Source organism: Carcharhinus amblyrhynchos, unplaced genomic scaffold (genome assembly GCF_965287045.1).
Source record: "Carcharhinus amblyrhynchos unplaced genomic scaffold, sCarAmb.v2.hapA scaffold_44, whole genome shotgun sequence".
Classification (NCBI taxonomy): domain Eukaryota; kingdom Metazoa; phylum Chordata; class Chondrichthyes; order Carcharhiniformes; family Carcharhinidae; genus Carcharhinus; species Carcharhinus amblyrhynchos.
This window is the reverse complement of record NW_027649785.1, coordinates 2,445,418-2,470,933: the sequence shown is the minus strand read 5'-3', so window position 1 is coordinate 2,470,933 and position 25,516 is coordinate 2,445,418. Positions and strand designations below refer to the sequence as shown.

General features: G+C 44.9%; 1 protein-coding gene across 3 annotated transcripts in view; it reads right to left on the bottom strand.

Annotated features, from left to right (window-relative positions):
- Positions 1-506: 506 nt before the first annotated feature.
- The window catches only part of LOC145337171 (synaptosomal-associated protein 25), a 233,163-nt gene continuing 208,153 nt past the window's right edge, over positions 507-25,516 (bottom strand). For all 3 annotated transcript variants that reach the window (XM_080181962.1, XM_080181961.1, XM_080181963.1), the window contains exons 5-8: positions 19,897-20,014; positions 11,979-12,113; positions 10,812-10,956; positions 507-5,409 (exon numbers count right to left, since the gene is read on the bottom strand). In XM_080181962.1, coding sequence (XP_080038088.1) covers positions 5,350-5,409; positions 10,812-10,956; positions 11,979-12,113; positions 19,897-20,014 — 458 coding nt within the window. In that variant the 3' untranslated portion in view covers positions 507-5,349. The remainder of the gene's footprint in view (positions 5,410-10,811; positions 10,957-11,978; positions 12,114-19,896; positions 20,015-25,516) is intronic.

Sequence of the window (25,516 nt, the reverse complement as noted above, 5' to 3'; positions counted from 1 at the left end):
ACAGAGAGATAGCCACACACACTGACCCTCACACAGAGAGATAGCCACACACACTGACCCTCACACAGAGAGATACCCACACACACTGACCATCACACAGAGAGATAGCCACACACACTGACCCTCACACAGAGAGATAGCCACACACACTGACCCTCACACAGAGAGATACCCACACACACTGACCCTCACACAGAGAGATAGCCACACACACTGACCCTCACACAGAGAGATACCCACACACTGACCCTCACACAGAGAGATAGCCACACACACTGACCCTCACACAGAGAGATAGCTACACGCACTGACCCTCACACAGAGAGATACCCACACACTGACCCTCACACAGAGAGATAGCCACACACACTGACCCTCACACAGAGAGATAGCTACACACACTGACCCTCACACAGAGAGATACCCACACACTGACCCTCACACAGAGAGATAGCCACACACACTGACCCTCACACAGAGAGATACCCACACACACTGACCCTCACACAGAGAGATACCCACACACTGACCCTCACACAGAGAGATACCCACACACTGACCCTCACACAGAGAGATAGCCACACACACTGACCCTCACACAGAGAGATAGCCACATACACTGACCCTCACACAGAGAGATACCCACACACACTGACCCTCACACAGAGAGATAGCCACACACACTGACCCTCACACAGAGATAGCCACACACACTGACCCTCACACAGAGAGATACCCACACACTGACCCTCACACAGAGAGATAGCCACACGCACTGACCCTCACACAGAGAGATACCCACACACTGACCATCACACAGAGAGATAGCCACACGCACTGACCCTCACACAGAGAGAGATGCTCACACAGATTGACCATCACACAGAGAGATGTCCACACACTGACCCTCACACAGAGAGCTATCCACACACACTGACCATCACGGAGACAGATGTCCACACACACTGACCATTAAAGAGAGAGATGTCCACACATACTGACCCTCACATACAGAGATATCCGCACACATTGACATTACAGAGTGAGAGGTACCCGCACATACTGACCATCAGAGAAATGCTCACACACTGACCATTACAGAGAGATATCCACACACACTGACCCTCATAGAGTGAGAGATGCCCACACACACGCTGACCCTCACACAGAGGTACCCATACACACTGACCCATCAGCGATATCCACACACATTGACCCTCACAGAGAAATGCCCACACACCCAGTGCATTCGAGGCAAGGATTCAGCTAGGGAATTTCCCAGATCAGGTTTAAAATAAGTTCTGATTATCTTGGCTAACATTCACAGCTCTCAGTCTCTGGTTCAGCAAAGCAGTGTGGAACAGATACACTTGGGCTGAGTTCAGCTCACCTGGCCCTGTTAAAGCTCCTGAGATCTTCGTAACCTGGTCTCAGCAGCTGTGCTGACATTAGAGATTTCCTATAGGGGTAGGTCTTTCCCAATGAGGAAATCAGGCTGATTTGGCAGATTTTGCGATTTTGGAATTCATTAAAACAAAGGGTGGAATTAAATAATAATTTGTTTGAGAAGTTTCATTGGACTGAATGTGTAAGTATAAATACAATAGGAAAAAGAAACAAATAATTTCACTTTTTAGCACTTATAGCTTTGGCATTTTTGGATGTTTGTTTATTAATATCTATGTGTTGAGTTATTCAGTATTTTGAAACGATGTTGGGAATGTGTTGCTGTCAGTGGTCGGGGTTGGGGGGGGGAGATTTCAGCAGCTCTAAGTGAAAGTCTGTAATTTGCCTCCTCTTTCCCTGGCACTGGGACCGAACGGTGAGCGAGGGTTCGTTCCCAGGTGGCTGGATAGGAGGCCACGTCCTGTACTGGGGACGTGAGCCTCCCAATTGGACCAAATTTTCCGACTCGGATTTAAACCTTCATCGGGATGAGTGCTCCAGGTGCCGGGAAATGGGAGGAAAACGCCGTTTTCTCGAGCCTCGGAACAGCGAGCAGAGATCAGGCGGGGAAATGTTCAGTGTAAACGGTGAAAGTATTGCCTTTATAAGGTGAGATCCTAAGAGCAAGCTCCCTCCCAGGTTGGGGTTTGCTTTAAGAGTCCAATTGGAACTGAGTATGGGTTCAGGGTGATAAAAGCAGAGACGAGCAGGAACCCAGGTGCTGTCGTTCTGGGTGTGTGAGGAGAAGCCGGGGAGTGACAGCTTCAAACACGGCCATGCAACATGAACAGTGCATAGTTTGAGTTGGCGAAGGAAGAACAGACCTTGGAGCTGGGTGAGTGGTAACAACCCGTCTGCTCAGCACAATGTCATTGATGGCGGTACGGGGAGGGGACGGGTGGATGAACAAAGCCATTTATACTTTCACACGGGCCGCATGCAGATCTCTTGCAAGGCCAATGAGCTGTGTGAGGTCAGGGGTCAGGGTGTGATGACGTTTGCAAAGAGACGTTTGTGATACTTTCCTTGGTGCAGAAAACCATTCGGTAACCACGGTAACAGTGAGTCAACAAGTAAACAAGCACTTAAAGAGACAGCGTCCCCCTGGCTGTATAAAGCGACTGTACTCAGGAGAATCACAAAGAGCTAGGATCTGGGGAAGGAGCTGCTTCCCATTCAGCGCAGCCCGGGATTGAGGCTGCTTGCTTCAATGTTACTTCTACCCGGCCGTTGTAACACGAGGGAGCCGTCAGCCTCATCTCCCACTCCCTGCCACCAATTCTGCTTCTTCATTAACATCCTTTCACATTGAGTTTTTTGTTATTATTGTGCTGTTTATTTTGTGCAGGTCAGTCATCCGACTCCTGAACCATCCCCTTATATCACAAATCCTGTCACTGGCCTACCCTGGGGCTACACAAGCCAGATCTCTCACTGGCACTCTGGACAAAAAAACCCGAGCAGCTCGGAAAAGTTAAAGCTGGTGTGCTTGAGACAAAGGTTCACAACAACGAGGGGTCCACAGAGAGGTCCACAGAGGGATCCACAGAGGGATCCACAGAGGGGTCCACAGAGGAGTCCACAGAGGAGTCCAGAGAGCCCAAATCACTGAAGATGGAAATAAATGCCAAATCCTGCCCATGATGGAACTCTGAAATAAAAGCAGGAAATACTCAACAGATCAGGCAGCATCTGTGCAGTGAGAAGCAGAGTTAACAAGTTGGGTTTATGACCTTTTACCGGAACTGAGTAAAGGTCATTGAAATGCTCCTGCTACAAGCAAGCTTGGAGAATTTGGCACTCAGCCAAGTCTTCATCCACTGCAGCAGGACCGGAGAATCCCAGTGGCCTGAATGGCCTGAAAATTCCAGCCAGTCACTCTGTTGTTCTCTCTCCACAGATGGTGCCTGACATGCTGAGCTTTTCTGCTTTGATCCTGTTTAAGGTGGAGCTGGGTACAAGGAAAGTATTGAAAGCACGGGCAGTGGGTCAGTAACACTGACACAGGCAGGGACCAAACTATCTGCTGGTGTATTGACATTTTTATGATTCTGTATCATGGTAAACTTGCTGAAGAAGCCAGAGATGCAACACTGGAAGGAATGATCTGAAAGCGCATTGGAAGCAGATCCAATCGTAACTTTCCACAGGGAAAGAGGGAGATACTGTTCCACTGAGAGCAGAATCCGGAGCTAGAGGAACATTCAGATATTTGGTGAAAGAACCAGAAGGGGAGATGAGGAGAATCTTTTTAAACAAAGCAAGTTATTGTGACCTGGAACAAACAGTCCAAAAAGAAGGGAGTTCAACAGTAACTTTCAGGAGGGAATTGGATAAATACCTTGAAGAGGAGACATATGTGCAGGGATATGGAGAAATCTAACTGGATAGACTCTACCAAAAGGGCTAGCAGAGTCATGATGGACCAAATGACCTCTGTTGGTGCTCCATGACAGTAAAACATCAGAGTTGCAAAGGAGGAGTTGCTGTGTCACCAGGAACCAAGGGTTTGGCTTGTGGTGTCGTACATCCAGGGGTATCTAGGCTTATTCATGTAGATGTTAGTGCGCTTGTATGGGTGAATGAGCTTACACACATGTGCATGCATTCAAGGCACCAGAACTTAATAATGTCTGAGATAAAATAAAAAGCTATATAAATGACACCGTTTCCTGAAGGGAGGGAAAAGGCCATTAGCAACAATGAGAGATTTCCACTTTGACAAGTTTCAGGCTGGATAACGTGTTTATAACTTCAAGATGCAGGACTGAACGTAAGTGAGAAACTGGGCTGCAGATTGCACTGATATGTCGCTTTCGATTGTGTGGCCAGTTTCAGTGATGTTTTCATGGCTGTTTGATAAAGCAAGGTCTCTAATATAACATCTCACCTCAGATACAAGGGCAGGGAACACAGAGAAGAGGCAGATAGTGGTTGGTGTTAACATTGCCCCTGAAACAAGGGTCAATCCTCCAACTGTGATCATTAGTGAATGTTCAGACGCTGACTGCACTTCTGATACTTCCTGCTCTTATATCAGCGATTCAGCATTTGCATCTTATTTCTAAGAGTATTAATGAAATAGCTAACTTGCAAACTTAATTCTAAATGACTGGTCTCTTTGAGAATACAAGATCAGGGTGGGCTCTTTAAAATGCACAAAACAAGCTCAGCTCCCAGTCAACCTCAGCCCCAGTTCCCGTTTCCCTCAAGTTCTGATTGTTGACATCATATTTCAAGCTGTGATATAATGAATAAAAGTCAGAGCGTGCTTATCCAATAAATTATAGGAATAAAACCTCAGCTGCCAGGCCACAAAACTAAACCGGGCTCTGGCAAACTGCACTGGAAAGAATTCGCCAGCATGAAATCTCACTGAGTTTTCCTATCACAAATTGTGCTCTTGCTCTGTTACCAATCCTCCTCTTTGCTCTCAGGCTGCCTGTGATCTCTGCATCAGTCCCCAGTCTCAGAGGAGGCCCCTCTCCTCCCTTACTGCGCTAGTCTGACATCTTAATGAAGGTTGAGGGATTGGCTGTACGTTTATTCAGCTGTGCACACCGAGCTTGGTTCATGCTCATGTTATCAGGCGGTTACACAGAACGATTCATTCAGGAAAAAGGACCGACCAGCACAGAGATTGAAACAAAATAGTACACTGAGCTTAATCTGGGCAGGCAATTACACACATTGACATTGAAATATACACCTTACACAACTGGAAAAATTCGCTACACTGAGAAATTATAAAATAAATTAAAATGTACAGAAAGATATTGAACCGTGTGGTTTTCCTATCACAGCAACAGGGACTCGCCCCTCACAGGAACCTTTCAGATGCTGCAATGGATAATGGAATGGGAGGGAATCTGGCAGAAAGGAGGATTCTGGTCTGGAAGTAGCTCACAGCATCTTGGTGGCATGCTTGTTGGCTTCATCGATGCGGGCTTTGTTCATATCCCCCTGGAAGAGAAAGCAGAAACAGCTTAAAGGGGCAGCACAGCAAGTTTACTTTCTGTCGCTCTGAGGGTTTGGCTTGTGGTGTCGCACATCCAGGGGTATCTAGGCTTATTCATGGAGATGTTAGTGCGCTTGTATGGGTGAACAAGCTTACACACATGCATGCTTACATATGTTTGTGTTATAGAACATAGAACATTACAGCCCTTCGGCCCTCGATGTTGTGCCGAGCTTTGTCCAAAACCAAGATCAAGCTATCCTGTCCCTATCATTCTGGTGTGCTCCATGTGCCTGTCCAATAACCGCCTGAAAGTTCCTAAAGTGTCCGACTCCACTATCACAGCAGGTAGTCTATTCTACACCCCAACCACTCTCTGAGTGAAGAATCTACCTCCTATATCTCCCACCATGAACCTTATAGTTATGCCCCCGAGTAACAGCTACATCCACCCGAGGAAATAGTCTCTGCATGTCCACTCCATCAATCCCCCTCATCATCTTATAAACCTGTATTAAGTCGCTTCTCATCCTCCTCCACTCTGAAGAGTAAAGCCTTAGCTCCCTCAACCTTTCCTCAACCTACCCTCCAAACCAGGCAGCATCCTGGTAAATCTCCTCTGCACTCTCTCCAATGCTTCCACATCCTTCTTATAGTGAGGTGACCAGAACTGAACACAATATTCCAAATGTGGTCGCACCAACATCCGGTATAGTTGCAGAGTAACCCCGCGGCTCTTAAACTCAAACCCCCTGTTAATAAATGCTAACACACTATAAGCCTTCTTCATGGCTCTATCCACTTGAGTGGCAGCCTTCAGAGACCTGTGGATATGAACCCCAAGATCTCTCTGTTCCTCCACATTTCTCAGATCCCTGCCCTTGACCCTGTAATCCACATTCAAATTTGTCCTACCAAAATGAATCACCTCGCACTTATCAGGGTTAAACTCCATCTGCCAGTTTTCAGCCCAGCTCTGTATCCTATCAATGTCTCTTTGCAGCCTACAGGAGCTCTCCACCTCATCCACTACTCCACCAATCTTGGTGTCGTCAGCAAATTTACTAACCCACCCTTCAGCCCTTTCTTCCAAGTCATTGATAAAAATCACAAATAGCAGAGGACCCAGCACTGATCCCTGTGGTACACCACAGGTCTCCAGTCTGAAAATTTTCCCTCCACCACCACCCTCTGTCTTCTATAAGATAGTCAGTTACTTCTCCAATCGGCCAAGTTTCCCTCTATCCCACACCTCCTTACTTTCTTCTTAAGCCTACCATGGGGAACCTTATAAAATGCCTTACCAAAATCCATGTATACGATATCAACTGCTCGACCTTCATCCACACACTTAGTTACCTCCTCAAAGAATTCAATCAAATTTGTGAAGCAAGATTTACCCTTCACAAACCCGTGCTGACTGTCCCGGATTAAGCTGCATCTTTCCAAATGGTCGTAAATCCTATCCCTCAGGATCTTTTCCATTAACTTACCGACCACTGAAGTAAGACTAACTGGTCTATAATTCCTATGTCCTTCCTTGAACAGAGGAACAACATTTGCCACTCTCTTGTCCTCTGGTACTATCCCTGTGATGTGGGTATGCCGGGGTTGGACTGGCGTAAACACAGTAAAAAGTCTGACAACACCAGGTTTTAGTCCAACCTATTTATTTGATAATATACTCACAAGCTTTCGGGTTAGCCCCTTCGTCAGGTGAATGGAGAGTTCTGGCCTCAGACAGAGCATATATATATGCTTTATATGCTCTGTCTGAGGCCAGAACTCTCCATTCACCTGACGAAGGGGCTAACCCGAAAGCTTGTGAGTATATTATCAAATAAATAGGTTGGACTAAAACCTGGTGTTGTCAGGCTTTTTACTATCCCTGTGGACAGTGAGGACCCAAAGATCAAAGCTAAACGTTCTGCAATCTTTTGGATTGCAATAGATTCTTTCGGAGGCAGAGGGATTCTTGCCTCCCAAAGAATCCTAGGATATATCCTATCTGGCTCAGGGGACTTATCGACCCTCAGGTTTTTCAAAATTGCTAATACATTTTCCCTCAGAACATCTACCTCCTCCAGCCTATCAGCCTGTATCACACACTCATCCTCAAAAACATGGCCTTTCTCCTTAGTAAACACTGAAGAAAAGTATTCATTCATCACCTCTCCTATCTCTTCTGACTCCATGCACAAGTTCCCACTACTATCCTTGACTGGCCCTAACCTCACCCTGGTCAGTCTTTTATTTCTCACATAAGAGTTAAAAGCCTTGGGATTTTCCTTGATCCGACCCACCAAGGACTTCTCATGCCCCTTCCTCGCTCTCCTAAGCCCTTTAACTCATTCCTTGCTACCTTGTAACCCTCAAGTGACATAACTGAACCTTGTTTTCTCACCCTTACATACGCTTCCTTTTTTCCTCTTGACAAGACATTTAACCCCTTTTGTGCACCGTGGTTCCCTCACTCAGCCATTTCCTCCCTGTCTGACAGGGACATACCTATCAAGGACACGCAGTATTTGTTCCTTGAACAAGCTCCACTTTTCATTGTGCCCATACCTGACAGTTTCTGTTCCCATCTTATGCTCCCTAATTCTTGCCTAATCGCATCATAATTACCCCTGCCCCAATTATAAACCTTGCCCTGCCGTGTGACCCTATCCCTCTCCATTGCAATAATGAAGGACACCGAATTGTGGTCACTATCTCCAAAGTGCTCTCCCAGAAACAAATCTAACACTTGTCCCGGTTCATTAACATAGAACATAGAACGTTACAGTGCAGAACAGGCCCTTCGGCCCTCGATGTTGCGCCGACCAATTAAGAAAAAAGCAATGACCCTCTAACCTAAACCATTCCCTTTCCATCCATAAACCTATCCACGGATCTCTTAAACGCTCCCAAACTTGGCGCATCTACAACTGCAGCAGGCAGGGCATTCCATACCCTTACCACCCTCTGGGTAAAGAACCTACCTCTGACATCCGTCCTATAACTACCACCCCTTAATTTAAAGCTATGTCCCCTCGTGCTAGCTTTCTCCATCCGAGGAAAAAGGCTATCACTGTCCACCCTATCTAAACCTCTAATCATCTTGTACGTTTCAATAAGGTCCCCTCTTAGCCGCCTTCTTTCTAACGAAAACAACCTCAAATCCCTCAGCCTCTCCTCATAGGCCCTTCCCTCCATACCAGGCAACATCCTGGTAAACCTCCTCTGCACCCTCTCCAATGCCTCCACATCCTTCCTATAATGTGGGGACCAGAACTGTACACAATACTCCAAGTGCGGCCGCACCATGTGTGCATGTTCATGCATGAATATGTCTATGTATGTATATATATATGCTCTGGATGTATATGTAAATATACACGTGTGTACATATTCAGGCACACATATGTCTGTGTATGACATATATGCTGTTTGAGTGTGCATGCATGTATGTGTATTTGTGCATAAATGTGTGTGCGTATGTGTGTGTACATATACATGTGTGTGCATGTGTATGGTATGTGGAATGTGTGTATATGGGTTTATATGGGCATGTTTGCATGTATGTATATGAATATGTGTGCACATGTGTTCTTAAATTATAGTTTAGAGACTAAAATGTATCAATTAAACTAGTAAATGGTAACTTTAGGGTTGCTATCAAGTGGTGTATCTTCACACAGAGACACCAATATTTACAGCAGGGTGATGAGGTGAAAACCTAATCCAGTAAATAATGTTGGGAGTCCAGTATGGATGGATGAGTTAAGATGGACTGAACAGCCTTCCCCCATCTGTAAGTCCCCTGTCACACTATCACTACTCTATGATTCTTACATCCAATGATGAAACATTCTAACACTGATAGGTGGTGATTCGCTATTTACAGAATAGATCAATAACTTGGATGTGGCGACCAGAGAGATTTCCAAGTTCAAGGATGAGACAAATCCAGGTGGGAATGTATGTTGTGAGGAAGATGCCAAATGACTACAGGAGGAATTGGACAGACTTAGTGAGTGGGCAAGAACATGGCAAATGGAATATAATGTGGAGGAAGGAACAGTGCACAGAGTATTACTTACTTAGTTTTATTCAAGCTTTGAAGTGATTGTATTGAATGGTGGAGAAGGCTCGATGGGCTGATTGGACTACTCCTGTTCCTGTTCTCTACACCCTAGCTATGACTGTAACATTATCCTGCACTCTTTCCTTTCCTTCTCTATGAATGGTATGCTTTGTCTGTATAGCGTGCAAGAAACAATACTTTTCATTGTATACTAATACACGTGACAATAATAAATCCAATCAAATCATTTCTCATAATGAGGATAGTGTTTGGTTATAACCCTCAAGTAACTCAGATAGAGGGGGGATTGTTAATTCACAATGTCCAGGCGCTGTGTGGTGAGAATGAGCTGGTACAGAGTGAACGGATTTAAAACTGATCCCCAGAATTGTGTTTGCTTTCTTTATTAATCTGTGAAGCTATTTCTATGATTTTTTAAAAACTTCTAGCCCCCCCACAGATGCCTTTTCCCATCGCGACCAGTCCACCTCTTAATTCATAATTGTAACATTAGCAGAAAATCCAGAGAAGCCTCACAAATAAATAGAAGAGAAACAGACAGAAGACAGGGATTGAAAATGAAAGTTAACTGAATGCTAGGTTAAGGAGATGGGGTTTTGAGGGGTGAAGTTAATAGTTTAAGGGAGAGGGAACTCCAGTGAGCAAGACCTATATTACTCTTTATCTCATTGCACTAACACCGAGTATGTACAGAGTCTGCGGAAATAAGGAAAACAGTAACCTCTGACGATGGCTCCATCTCACCATGAGGTCCATACTGAACCAGTCATGAGATGTTAAATCACTTCCCGAGATGATGTATACTATCTCATTAGCAGTTAGAATTTAATCCTTTATACTACAGTCTACATTCAATGATGGGGTGAAGGAAGGAGGAAAGCTTGGGATAGGATCAAGAGGACATTCCACTAGGACACACTCGCCAGAATTCTACCGTCCCACCCGCTGCGGAATCAGAGTGGGCGAGGGGCAGGCAATTTAAATGTCCATTGACCTTGGGGTGAGAATTTCTGGTCTCGCTCGATCAAGGCTGTAAAATCCTGCCCTCTATCTTGTAAACACTATGGTTACTGTTTCTCTGAATGCTCTTCTGTTGCCCACCTAATCTCACAATACTGCACATTATTCCTCCTCAAACCTTGTGACACATTCCCACTCTAACATGCCTTTCTAGAACTCAGCCCAAAATCCAAGCTTACTGTCACCTAACTACTGCGTCAACCCTGTGTCTATTCTTTTCCACTCTGGGTGTGTCTTACTCATAAGGACCTTTGCTTTTCACTGACAATTCCCAATGATAAAATTTAAACTTCTTACCTTAACCACAATCCGGTCAATCTGGGCATTCTGAGAGCCAATCTCATTGCTCATATCCAGCGCCATATGTCGGAGGTTTCCGATGATGCTTCCCACCTGGTCCAGGTTTTCTTCCATCTCATTTTCCCGAGCGTCGTCTGTGACTCTGAAATCAGTCCAAGGAAGGTGTTAGAAACTGCGGCTGACCACGTGCTTGTTGTGGAAAGTTCAGTTTTGTCCAAACTGAACTTTCTGAGTCAAATCAGGATGACTAAAGTCACTGAGCTGAAGCTGATAGAGGGGGAGCTTGGCCTCCAGACATTCCCTGAAAATGGAATTGTGAATGAACTTTCCTTTCTAAGGAATCTCAATGCAGCAAGCAAAAGCTTATTCGTAGCAAAATAATGAAGATTGACTCCACGTTTACGTCCAGCTTTTAGAGTCTGGGACACAAAGCCAGTGACAGATATTTACCTCCTACAAACAAACAATCTCCCAGCTTGCAAAATTCAAACCCAGCCCAATAATAACCTTCAGACTCCACTGGGTGTAGTGACTCCATGTCCCAGCTATCCATGGGATACTGGGTCCCAGCATTTTAAGATGAACTGTGAAGGGCCTGTTTGCTACTTGTAGCAATGTAATTCTTATTCTAACAACCTGGGAACTGAAGTGTATGACAAGAGAGCACAGTGTATGAAGTGTATGGCACAGTGGCACAGTGGTTAGCACTGCTGCTTCACAGCGCCAGGGACCCTGGGTTTGATTGCCGGCTTGGGTCTCTGTCTGTGTGGACTTTGCACATTCTCCTCATGTCTGCATGCGTTTCCTCCGGATGCTCCAGTTTCCTCCCACAGTCCAAAGATGTGCGGGTTAGGTGCATTGGTCATGCTAAATTGCCCCTTAGTGTCCCCGGATGTGTAGGTTAGAAGGATTATTCAGGTAAATGTGTGGAGTAGTAGGGATAGGGCCGGGGATAGGATCGTTCTCGGTGCAGACTCGTTGGGCTGAATGGCCTCTTTCTAACTGTGGAGTTTCTATGAACAGGGTGGATAAGATTTCCCAGCAATAATGTATGGACTAATGTGAATAGACAAAGAATAAGCACTTTATGGCACAGACTGCCCTTGAATATCTTTCCAATGGGAATTAACAACAGCTGACCTTTATCGAAATGGAACCTTTTACCTTCGGATGTATCCACCGCTCATGGCCATCTGCTCCCGGTCGTCCATCACTCTGGCCGGCTGGCTGGCCACAACACCATCCTGATTATTTCCCCACACCTTCTTGTAGGCCCCTCCGGCCTCAAAGTTCTTTAACCTTGGAGGTAGAAAATGCACAAGGAGTTTGGGTTGTTTCAAATCACTGTGATTTATAGCCAACACCTGCCCAGGTACACATTGCATCTGTATCCTACCCACAGAACAACCTATGGCATCAGATACAGAAATAACAGTTGTTAATGCTTCCGATGATACCTTTCACATTAAAAGGTACATTTTCCAAGAGATTTTCCCTCTTGGTTATCCAAAGTATGTCTGAAGCGGTAACCAGGCAACACATACCTTTGAACTGTTATCACTGCAGACAGCATGCAGACATGCTAGCAATCCCAATGTCTTACCATAACTCTACCGCAGGCAACGTGCAACTGAAGTTTGTCATGGTTTCACCAAATATGCACACCTATTTAAAAATGCATTTTTCAAAACACTTTTCGAATGGAGTTGGATTAGGTGCGTCACTGTTTTTTCTTTCCCCTTTGATATTCCCGTCCTCTGTTGTGAAGGTGAAGTCTAGGGACTCGCATGTGAGCATTCAAACTATTACCCGCGATTCCTCAAAGTGTGGGGTCTTAGCCTTTCAAAACACACTGCTTGAGAGATATAAAGTTCAAGCTTTCACACTTATTCAAACTCTGCTTCCTGGGGTGAACACAAACGCTATTCCTGTTGTCAAAAATCTTTCATCCGACATTTGTGTTCATGCCATTTACCACTGTAAATGGTTTCTCTACCACAGTGACTGTCCTTCAAAGGTTCTTTGTCTGTAAAGCACTTTGGGATATCCTGAGATCACAAAAGACTCTATACAAAGGCAAACCCTTTCCCAATTTGTGTTTTTTTTCTGTCATGATGATGTAGCTGCAGATACTGGCCACTAGTTGACACCTGGAGGAAGATTCTGAAGTCTTTCCCCCAGCATCACTTGTCTGTATAGCACACAAGAAATAATACTTTTCACTGTATGTTAATACATGTGACAATAGTAAATCCAATCAAAATCAAATCAGATATAAAGATAGCTTAGTTTCAGCTGTCCCTGGTAAGTGCTTAAAAACATGCAAGATTTGATTTCATACTGGTATAATTTTTTTTAGTAATTTGTACATAAAGGAAACAGCTGCGTGAATTTAACACAAAAATTGCAATTCTCTTAAATGAAAAAGCCTCGGCAGATAGAAAAGAGCAGTGAGAAAGTGCTCTCGTGATTAATTTCAGTTGAAGTCTGTTACTCCTATTTCCAGCTCAGTATACCTAAATCTAAGTTCTGTATACTTACAGCAAGCTCTGAATACTTGTGTCAAGATTCATCTAACTATGACCAAGCTCTGTGTGGCTATGGTCAACGTCCCCGAGCTTTGTATATCGATGGCCAGATTTGTTTATCTATGACTCAATTTCAGTGTAGCTTTGCAGTGCTCTGCATACATATAACCTACCTCAAACCACTAGGCTGGAGGCTTCAGATTTGACATCTGGCCCAACTGGCAATATTGTGCCAACTGTCTTTATAGTAGGTTGTAAATCTCAGCCATGCCATCTGGAAATGAGGCACTGAGGGGAAGGGAATGAACCCCAGGCTAACTTCTCCTGGGCTGTTCTCAGGTGTGTCCTAGTGATGGACAGAATGGGACAGTCACAGGGCGGGCTGCCTGGATGTCACTCCACAATAGGGAAACCCGGGGAATATAGAGCTTTCAGGGGAAGGAAGAATGGTTTAAATTAAAACTTCTTTTTTTGGTGATCTTGTGATCACAACTTGGCTTTACTCAATAGAAGCAGATATTGGAGATTTGGTAGCACAGTTTTCAGAGCTCCATCATCAACCAGTCTCCCCATCAAAGGCATTCTGCATGGAGAACTCAGGGTTACTGTAATCACTACACAGCCCTTGGAGAGATCACTTCAAAAAACTCTTCAACTGCAAGCTAACATTACAGCTCCCATTCAGGATTTACTGACACAGGAACTTGTCTTTGATTCCTCTTCTCTCCCATTACAATCTAGAAGATGCCATTTTTGGACCAGCACCGATCCTATTTTGACAAGGCTCTTCTTTCTCAAAAATAATCAACTCTTTTAACAGAGGAATGATATCGGAATGGATGCAGCCTTTCTCAGTTTTATAAACTCATTCTAGACTGGGGGAAGTTCTCAACTGAACCAACTGGGCGCTCCATTTTCAAGTTTCTGCTTGCATGCTAAGGGTAGTGGAGTTGAGTAAACTGCACTAAATTCCATTCCGCACACAGGACTGAACAGCTGAAAGCAGATATAGAGTATTCCCAATTTTTGACGGAATGTAATTCACAACATTAGCTTCTGAAGGGCAAGGATAAAGAGAGACTGATTCAGACCTGGGGGGGGAAACAGATGGAGATCACTTGTATAAGGCATTGAAATGATAAGGAATTCAGGGCCAATGTCCTGGATTAGTTTGATCACCTTGTAGGGGTGTGTCACAGATTTCCTTTTGCCCCAGTATTATCTTGGACTTAAATCAAGCTTTCCACTTTGCCTAGGACGTTACATGGGGTGAGGCGTGTATACAATTGTGATATGGGGCGGCACTGTTATCTCACAATGTCAGGGACTCGGGTTCAATTCCCGGCTTGGATCACTGCCTGTGTGGAGTCTGCACATTCTCCCCGTGTCTGTGTGGGTTTCCTCCGGGTGCTCCAGTTTCCTGCCACTGTCCGAAAGACGTGCAGATTAGGTGTATTGGCCGTGCTAAATTCTCCCTCGGTTTACCTGAACAGGCATTAGAATGTGGCAACTAGAGGATTTTCACAGTAATTGCAGTGTTAATGTAAGTCTACTTGTGTGGAAAGGATATACGAAACAGAGGGGTTTGCATTGTAAAGGAGGGATTCAATGAAAACTCTGATTCTATAACATCTCTCCCGCTCTACAACCCCGGGTGCCTCTGATTTATCTGCATGGTTTGCCCTGAGGATGTTGGACTGGACATTGGCTTCCAACCAGCAGTTGGGGAACTCCAAGAAGGTGGCAATAAGTTTTGTACCAGCCATCAGGTTCGAGCTCAACTACTGAAACAGAATGAGATTCTATACCAAGGAAGGTCCTCTGGCATTTTTATGTATAAACTTTCATCATTGAGTAATGAAGGGAGTCGTAGGAACAGGGCTCTTCCACGCATGCCTGATAGTCACACAGGAGGTTATACCTCCAAGCTGTAGGCAGATATTTCAGTGAAATGCTTTCTAGAACTGATCCCAGATTCTGGCTAACTGCTGTGGCCATATCACAACAGAAAATAGTCAGATTCACAAACAAGGTAGCATGAGACATAGAGATGGAAATAGAAACGTATACTGATGGTGCTGTGTGATTGTTCTCAGCAAGCTTTCTTCTTTTTATTCATTCTCGGCACACGGATGTCACTGCTAAAGCTGCAATTTATTTCCCATCCATTCATTACCCCTGCGGAGCTAGTACTGACTGACTCATCTTCTTGAACTGGCCCCTATGGTGTAGGTACACCCACAGTGCTGTTAGCGAGTTCCAGGATTTTGACCCAATGACAATGAAGGAACAATGATATATGTCCAATTCAGGATAGGGGGAAACTTGCAGATGCTGGTGTTCCCATGTCCTCTAAGTGACAGAGTTGGCGGGTCTGGAAGGTGCTGCCTTGTTGAGTTACTGCAGGGCATCTTGTGTATGGTGAACACAGCTGCCACAGTGCAGAAGGGCAAGGTGGTGGATAGATAACTTGATTTTAGGTTTCCTAATAGAAAACATGCCAGACTTCAGAAAAAGGTCTACTTTTCAGCAGGGATGCCTCTCAGACATGACTGTACAGAGATGGATGGAGATTGTTCTTACAGGACTCTTGCTCCAGCTTCCAAGTTCCCACTGCCACCTGCCAGCCAGGTAATGGATTCATTTGTGGACCATGAGTTTCGCTGGCTGGTCAGCATTCATTGCCCACCCCTAGTTGCCCTTGACAAGGTGGTGGTTTGGATGGGATGTTGGGAATTTTTATTAAAATGAGGTCTGATCAGACCACCACAATACCTAGACTCCCTCCTCCAAGGCTCACTGCCATTTTTAAAATCAGGGACCTTAACCTGTGTTCAGTCACGTTGCTGCATTTTTTACTCAGCTGTGCAGAGTCGAGAAGCAACCATTTGACCATCATGGAGATCTCAATGCTGCAAACATCACTCTAACCATACTGAGAAAGCATCTACCATTTGCAGAGACAAACTACACACAGGTATGTATGGGGTAACACATGGGTAGCATTGTGCTACTGGACAATGAGGTACGAGGGATTCAGATATCAAAAATTCCTCACAATTAAATAATGGCCCAGAATTTGCTGGAGTGTAGCATCTTGTGGTGTACCCCAAGGATTGGATTATTTCTCTCAATTTTCAGCTCAGAGATGTTTCTGGAGATATGAAGGTGATGGGACATCTATAATCTCAGTGAATAGTTAATAAGTCTATCTCCTTAACCAATGAGATTTAAGGAAAGACTAAAAATAGACAAAGAAGGTGGGGTGGAAATATCATCAAATCAGACATATTAAGAGAAATAAAAAGAAAAAAAATAGACTAGAGAGAGAGAGACAATAATGGAAAAGTAAGACAAAGGATAAAAAATGCAAATATAAAAATCTTTAGGGACTATTTATGGTGTGCAGGGATGAGATTCCACAGTAGCAATCCTTCCCTGTCTGGGTTGGAAAGGTTGAGCGGCAGTGCAGGAAGTTAAATCTTGTCATTGAGAACTAGTCCTTGGAAGTGGAAAGGACGTTTCTAGAACTAGGGGTTACATTAAAAGTAAGGCGTCGCTCATTTAAGACAGAAATGAAGAGAAACTTTCACTCTCAGAGAGCTGTGGGTCTCTGGAACTCTCTCTCTTGAAAGGCAGTGGAAGCAGAGTCTCTGAATATGTTTAAGGTGGAGTGAGAAAAATTCTTGATTAATGAGGGGGTGAAAGGTTATCGGGGGTCGGTGGGAATGTCGAAATTACAATCAAATCAGCAATGATCTTATTTAATGGTGGAGCAGGCTTGAGGAGCTGAGTGGCCTAGTCCTGTTCCTAATTCATATGTTCCTATGCACCAGTCCTAAAGTGTCAAGTTTAATTTGTATTTACACAGCAGATGCAGCAATTTGTTGACAGTTTGAGGACAAGTTGCCATTTTCATTAGAGTCATGGTGGATCAGCTGAAGTTGCCTGTAATAGGTGCTGATGTGCTACTCATGATCTCCCTGTCTCCCTCGCTGGTATATTTACTGGTATATCTGCTGGCATAATTACTGGTATATTTGCTGATGCATTTGCCTGATAACAATAAGAGCTGTTATTTTTATAATGACTGGTATATTTATGGATATAATTATTGGTATATTTATGGGTATATTCATGAGTATAATTACTGATATATTTATGATATATTTGTGAATATAATTACTGGTATATTTACGGGTATATTTGCAAGTATAATTATTGGTATATTTATAGGTACATTTGAGTATAATTACTGGTATGTTTATGGATATATTCACGAGTATAAGTACTGGTATATTTGTAAGTATAATTACTGGTATATTTATGGTGTATTTGAGAGTATAATTACTGGTATACTTATGGATATATTTACTTGATAATAAGTGCTGTTATTTTTCCAGCAAACTCTGGACCAGTGTATTTGATCTTTTTGAGTTATATACAATTTCAATGTTTCCATATTGTTTCATGATTTGATTCCAATTATACATTAAATACAAGATAAAGTTGCTGCATTCTAGGCCAGTGACTCCTGAGCGGTGTGCCATGAAGATCCCCAAGTGTGAAAAAAAGATTCAAAATGATTCAGAATTCATGTAGTTAAACTAAAACTAACCTTGGTTTTCAGCTGTGAGTTTGGCATCTCCCAGACCCGATGAATCTTGGGCCTTCAGCACACGCTGATTGGGAAGGAGCCTTACGTGTGCAGTTTAGATTTTTTATGTGGCCAATGGGACTTGGAGCTGAAGACAAAGGTCCCTCAGCCCAGTGCACTAAAATCAACAACTCAAAAAGCTCAGAAAACCCTGGGAGAAGCCAGAGAGACAGCCAGAGGTTAAAATCCAAATTCCCAGCAAGGGAAGAAGACAGCGAAAATTGGAGCTGTGACTCAAAGGTTTTTTGACAGTACGGAGGTGTGCCATAGTGTTGGGAAGCACTGCTCTGGGCCACAGTGTGTGTATGTTTCCACCCTGTATCACAACTCTGGTTTGGCTTCCACGTCTATCAAAAGGCCATCCTAATAAAGTGGCACACGGCACTTGGTCATGGCCTATCTGCAGGTTTGAATGCGCTCTTACCTGTGAGCAGAAAAGTGTGGGTTCAAATCCTGTTTGAGCAGATAATTGAGATGAACAATCCAGTGCAGCACTAAGGAAGTTTCTCAGGCAGGGTTCCTGACCAACAGCTAGAAACTGCAGCAACATAAGGTGTAGGGTGGGAACTCCCGGGCCTGATACCTGCGGGCATCATTGAAGATTGGACGGGAAAGTTTGGAGAGTCATGTTCAAGCCAGAGTCAGGGCTGGAAAATCCTGTCCGTTGTTTAAATGATCCCACTTCACTGAGCTTAAGCCCCCAGAAGACAGCCAAAGTTTAAAAGCAGTGTGGTTGCAGAGAAGACATTAACCACACTGTGCTGATTCTGTAGCCTGCACTCTCTCTGAAGATGATACTCTGCTAGGAAACTCAATCAGCCAATTGCCCTGGTCAATCCTTTGCAGACGTTCATTGATTTCCCTCAATCCTGGGGCTCTTTACTCACCTTTGTGGACTTTATGCTTCTTCAGAGCCTGAGATCACACAGCAGCCTTACCTTCTAAACATTTCTCAGGGGACTAAACCCACTCGCTGCCCCTTTGGCAGCAGCGCAATCTGCTACTGCTCATGATGAACATACCAGAAGGCACCAAATCCATGGCTTATACTGAGCTTTTTCCTTGCTAACTCTTGTGATTTAATTGCCACTATGTTGCTCAGTGGAATATCACAAGGACAGTATTGAATGCTAGGATGTGTATGAGCTTGTTGATGGTTATCTTATCTTTGAGAGAGCAGCATTCTGGGCAGGTGAGTGTCCTCCTTCACTAATTTTCATGCTGCCTGTATTCTAACTGATGCTAAGTCCCATCCACCCATCGCCTTATACTGGCTCCAAGTCTGCATTTCTTAATGGTGCCCCCCCCCCCATGTTCAATCCCTCATGGCCTTGCCCCATTTCTATATCTGTAATCCCATCCAGCATACAACTCTCCAAGACACTGACACTCCTATAAGCACAGACATCCCAAAATGTAATGGCTCCACCATTGAGGACTGCCTGAACCTTAAGTTCTGGAAAGTTCTTCTGTACACCTGCCAACTGTATAACTGTCTTTAACACTCCCTAAATCTGCCTCTTTGATCAAGCTTTTGGACACCTGTCCTAATATCTCTTCACGTGGTGTCGAATTTGGTCTGGTAGTGCTCGTGGGAAATGCCTAGGGATGTTTTATATACAGGCGCCACGTGAACTGTGAACGGCATCTCCCTTTCGGATGCAGGCTGCCTTGCTGTACATTTCCAGCTCATCTCGCTACTTCATTACTGTGTAATATGGGAATTAATTTCTCAGGGAATGAAAAAACCGGCATATTTGCAGATTGCTTCTCAAAGTGCTACTTGATTCATGAGGCTGTCAGTGGCTGTATGGAACCGTGCTATTTCTCAGCAAGCAGGTTTCAGGCAGGCATGCAGGCAGGCAGGCGGCCTCTCAGACCGACAGTTGGCACCTACTTATTGCAGGGGCAGGAACAAAGACCACAGCATTTGCCCAGATCCGACAGATTCTTTTCTGCTTCTTTCATATCCTTATTGATTTGATCCATTCCCTCTTCAATCCTCTCCAGTTGCTCTGAATGAGGAAGACAGTTAGTTTCCACACACACACACACACACACACACACACACACCGACAACAAAACGAGCAGGGGATCAGCGAAACCTCCTCCCCCCACCCCCATCCCCACTCCCCCACCCCCTCCAAAACTGACCGGGGTTGAACCAAGGTGGTACAGGTGCTCTTAGAGAAGCTTCAGGACATTAGACACCCAAACCACACTTTACAGCAACCCCATTCAGTGCGGGATTCCCTGATCCCTCTGACAAACTACACACGTGTTGAGTGAAGGAAGAGAGAGAAATAGACAGACAATAAAAAGAGTACGACATGGACACAGGAGTTAGGTACATGACCCTGACTCAGTGTGTAGTGCCAATGGCTCGGGGACAAGTGGAAAGGTCCCAGGACTTTGCTCTGTGAATCTGAATGCTCATCTGGAATAGATGTTCACCTTGAGGTTTCCACATGACACCGAACATGCTGCAGAGAAGATGGTTTGATTCCAAGATCCTTCTGGAATTAAGAGGCTGTGGCTGACTTTTCCATTTCTCAAACCAGCCCTCCATGAGGTGTCTTTGTTTAAACACAGCCCATGCCCTCTATAAATGAAGACTTCTCACCCTAATTTCACACAGTCTCATTCACTTGGTCTAAACTCAGCTGGAATGTGGATCTCGGAAGTACAGGGCAATGTGGCATCCCACTATTCCTCCACTGCCCCTTTTTCTAGATCTCAAATACTTCCCTGGTCCTTTAGGCTTTGATGTATCATAGAATCCCTATGGCACAGAAGGAGGCCATTCGGCCCATCGAGTCTGCACCACCCAGACTCTATCCCCATAACCCCAGGTATTTACCCTGCTAGTCCTCCTGACACTAAGGGGCAATTTAGCATGGCCACCCACCTAACCCGCAAATCTTTGGATTGTGGGAGGAAACCGGATCACCCGGAAGAAAGCCACACAGCCACGGGGAGAATGTGTAATCTCTACATAAAAAGTCACCTAGGCAAGGATTGAACCCAGGTCCCCAACACTGTGAGGCAGCAGTGCTAACCACTGTGCCAGCCACCTCAGCATAACCAGGTTCAGTCAAATGAGAGCAACCAACAGAGGGGAATTTCCAAAGCTAATTTTTTGGTGACTAGCTTATCCTCATGTTCATGAGAATGGGAAACCTAAACTAGGGACGCCAATATTAGATAGTCACAAATAAATCTAATTGGGAATTTAGGAGAAGTCTTTACCTAAGAGATTGGTGAGAATGTGGGAGCTGGTATCACGAAGAGTGGACAAGGCGAACTGTAGAAATGTATTGAAGGGGAAGCTAAATAAAAGTATGGGTGAGAAAGGATAGGATATGCTGATGTGAGATGAGATTGTCAGGAGGAGACTGGTGTGGAGCAGAAACTGGTTGAGCCGAAAAGCCTGTTTCTGGTCGCTGGATTTGATGTAACCCTGTGTGAAATATTGCACAAGGAAAGCTAAGATGAACACTTGCCTATGCTGATGACCCAATGATCAATGCGTTTGTCTAAATGAGTTCAATAAGCAACAAGCAGGGCAGCTTAACTCAGCTGGCAAAGGACGGTTAATTTCTGGTTCAGAATAACACCAACATGGGAGCATCCAATTTCTGTTCCAGCCCCGTTTAGAGCCGGTCTCTTTGTCCCATCCTTGAGAAAGGCAACAGCACCCCAGAACTGACACAAAACTGCAGACAGAGTAACTCAGGATGAAGCACCAGCCTGGGGAAACACTGAGCAGAACCCACGTCAGTGAAATTGGAGACAGAATGGTTTTCCAGCCTCGCTCGTCCCAAAGCCGGAAAATTCCATCGGATCTTTCCATGGTCCGCCCCTCACCCTCTCCAATTCCCGTGGTGGCTGGATGGTAAAATTCCAGCCAATGTGTTCAGTATTTGCCATTTTGGATGTTGTAGTTTCTTTATTGTCTGATATAAAAAGATCTACTTATAATTTTATAATTCCCACAGCCTCTGGAGAGTCACCGCAGGGTCTACTGATCGGATACCACACATAAATCAGGAGGGAAGGACACTCAGCCCTTCAGCCTGCTACCCCATTCAATAGGATCACAGCTGATCTGATTGTAATCTCAACCCCACATTCCCACCTACTCCCCAATAACCTTTCACCTCCTCGTTAAATCAAGAATCTATCTCACTCTGCTCCCTCTGTCTTTTGAGGAAGAGAGTTCCGGAGACTCACCACCCTCTGAGAGAGAAAACATTTCTCCTCATCTCCGTCTTAAATGAGCAACTCTTACTTTTAAACGGTCTGAAATTCTCCAACAAGTGGAAGCTTCTTCTCTAAATCCACCCCTCAGGGTAGAATCATAGAACCCTACAGTTCAGAAAGAGGCCCTTCAGCCCATTGAGTCTGCACCAAACACAATCCCACCCAGGCCCTACCTCCATACCCCTACATATTATACCCACTAATCCCTCTAACCTACGCATCCCTGGACACTAAGGGGCAATTTCTTATCATGGCCAATCAACCTAACCTGCACATCTTTGGACAGTGGGAGGAAACCAGAATACCCGGAGGAAACCCACGCAGACACGAGGAGAATGTGCAAACTCCACACAGACAGTGACCTGAGCTGGGAATTGAACCCAGGTCCCTGGAGCTGTGAAACAGCAGTGCTAACCACTGTGCTACCGTGCCACCCAATCAATGTCATTATTGGGTACCGATCAATGTCATTTGTTTAAGCCTCCTCTCTGTTACATTCAGTTACTTACAAAGGAATGTATTAATCAGAATGTTTATACCTCTATATCAGATGTCCGTATGGGGTGTGGAGAACTTTGCCGAAATGTATGACAGACTGGTATTTGTGTGACCGCATGCTGGGGATACAGCCCTCCATCTCCTTCCGCAAGTACCAGTTAGAAGTTTACTGGTGCTAGTTTTATTGTCTACTTGGTGCTGTTTTCAACTTTGAAAGAAGACTCCCTCTGGAGGTTTAGCTGGAAAAGGCAGTGAACCAGACAGGCCAGCTCAGTGCTGGGCTGAGAATTAGGAGCAGTGAAATGGAAGTGGGGGAGAAGAGGGAAAACAGCCAGAGTTCCCACACTGTAGCCTTGAAAAGGCAGATAGAATCCCTATAGTGCAAGAGGGAGCCATTCAGCCCACCAGGTTTGCAGCGACTCTCCAACAGAGCATCTTTCCCAAGCCCAGCCCCCTCTCCCCCCACCTTATCCTTTTAACCCCACACAGTTACCCCACTAAACCTCCCATCTTGGAGGCAATTTAGCATAGCCAAGTCATCTAACCTGCACACCTTTGGACATAAGGGGCAATGTACCATGGCCAAACCACCTAATCTGCATATCTTTAGACATAAGGGGCAATTTAGCATGGCCACATCTTTGAACATGTGTCAGAAGAGGCACAAATAGGGAGATGGTTAATAACTCTGCCATCACTTTACAATATTTTACTTTACACTGTAGCTGAAATTTAGTGGGCTGGTTAAAATGTCTTTTTCAGACTCTGTGCTGATGAGTGCTGTATTTACATTGTTGCCTTAGCACTGTCTGTTTATGCTGAATGGTGCAGGCCAGGTCAGCTGGGTGAGGCTGGATCCCTCCTCCATCTGCAGTCAGCCACTGTGAGAGGAGGGAGGGAAATAAATATAATTAAGACTGAGTAAAGCTTGCAGTAATTAAATCCCAAGGCTGCCAGAGTACGGTGCATTTCTAAAAGCTGCAGAAAAACCCTAGCCCCAGGACAGCCTACATCAGCAGGCAGGATTCATTTCACTTTAATAGACTTCCTGTCCAAATGACTTCCTTCTCTGACCTATTGACTGGGTAATGATCGGCAAAGAAAATAATAGGTTTCAAAGCAGAGAGGTGAAAGGTAAAAGGGTGAAGACAGTAGTGATAATAAGAGCAGTAACAATCTTTTAGCTCTGGATAAATGTAAACAGTTACAGAGGGAGAGAATTTGCAGAGTTCTGGAGAAAGGGCATGAGGTCTAATTGGAAAACTCTTTCAAAGGGTGGTAAAAAGAAACCCAATGGACCAAATGGCCTCTTGAGTAATTAGATTGTGATTCTATTGGAGCTTTCCTCAGCATCGATAATGATTAGCCTTAAGCTCTATCTTTCTTTGTTACTCTGGGCACTGTTCCCAGTATTGGTTTATCAGTGGATGGAGGCTGGTGCTATCGTACTGGTTCTGTGCTGCAGATTAGCTGCTACTTTCTTGCTGCAGTCGACGTCACAGCTTCATACCTACCTCCCTGTTACAGAGAGGCTTAGCTCTGGCTGCAAATGTAGCCATTTCCATATTGCGGCCCAAGAGGTGTGTCTGTTTGTGTCTGTTTGTGTGTGTGTGTGTGTGTAAGTGCCAGCAGAGATAGTTTGGTGGCATGTTTTTGGGTGTGGCCAGGCAGGCTAATTAAAATGTCTTCTTTTGAGCAGCATCCCAAAATGATGGCACACTGCGGTTAGTCTATGTGGGGCTTTGTCTCATCATCAAAGAGAATTGGCAGCCAGAAATAACCAACTCTCCAATAGTGACCTTTGAGAGTTGTTTAGTTTTGGCAGGGACCATGATCACACTACGGCATTCACATAGGAGGCATGGTGGCACAGTGGTTAGCGCTACTGCCTCAGAACACCAGGGGCCTGTGTTCGATTCCCGGCTGTGGTTACTGTCTGTGTGGAGTTTGCACATTCTCCAAGTGTCTGGGTGGGTTTCCTCTGGGTGCTCCGGTTTCCTCCCACACTCTAAAAATGTGCAGGTTAGGTGGATTGGCCGTGCTAAGTTGCCCCTTGGTGTCCCAGGATGTGTAGGTTAGGAGGATTAGCAGGATAAATACGTGCAGTTACAGATAGAGGACTGGGATAAGATGCTCTGTAAAGGATGCAGTGCAGACTTGATGGGCCGAATGGCCTCCTTCTGCACTGTAGGAATTCTAAGACATGGGTCCAGTCGATGTGGAACTGCTGGAACTAGTTAAGATTGGCGTCTGATACATTAAGCTACATAAAATATTCAGCACCAGTCCCGGGACTGTTTCATGTTCAATTTGGTAGATGGCCCCAAAACTGGCACTATAAAAATGCAGTGCCTAGAGCCTGTTTCAGGCACCTACCGGGGCACCTAAAAGGATCCTTCCAGAAACTGGGTCAGATACATTTCAGGGGTGCGTTGGTGTCAGAGATTGTCCCTTCATTATATCCGTTCTGCACCAGTTATACCCCTGGCATTTCCAGCCCAGTGACTTCAGGACTGGAGGAGGAAGAAACTGGGAGAAAAACATGTTTAAAAATGAGCTTCCTGCAGAACCTCAGCATCTGTCAGGGATTTACAGCCAGCCAGGACGTGAGAGCTCGATCTTTTCTACCTGAGTGAGTTCCTAAATTATCGTTGAGAAAGCACAGAACTTAACGCTGCAGTATTCATTCTTCACCCGTATAACATTTGAAAGGAGCAGAATAGAAAGGATGAGGAACCTTGTCATTGCTGACAGCT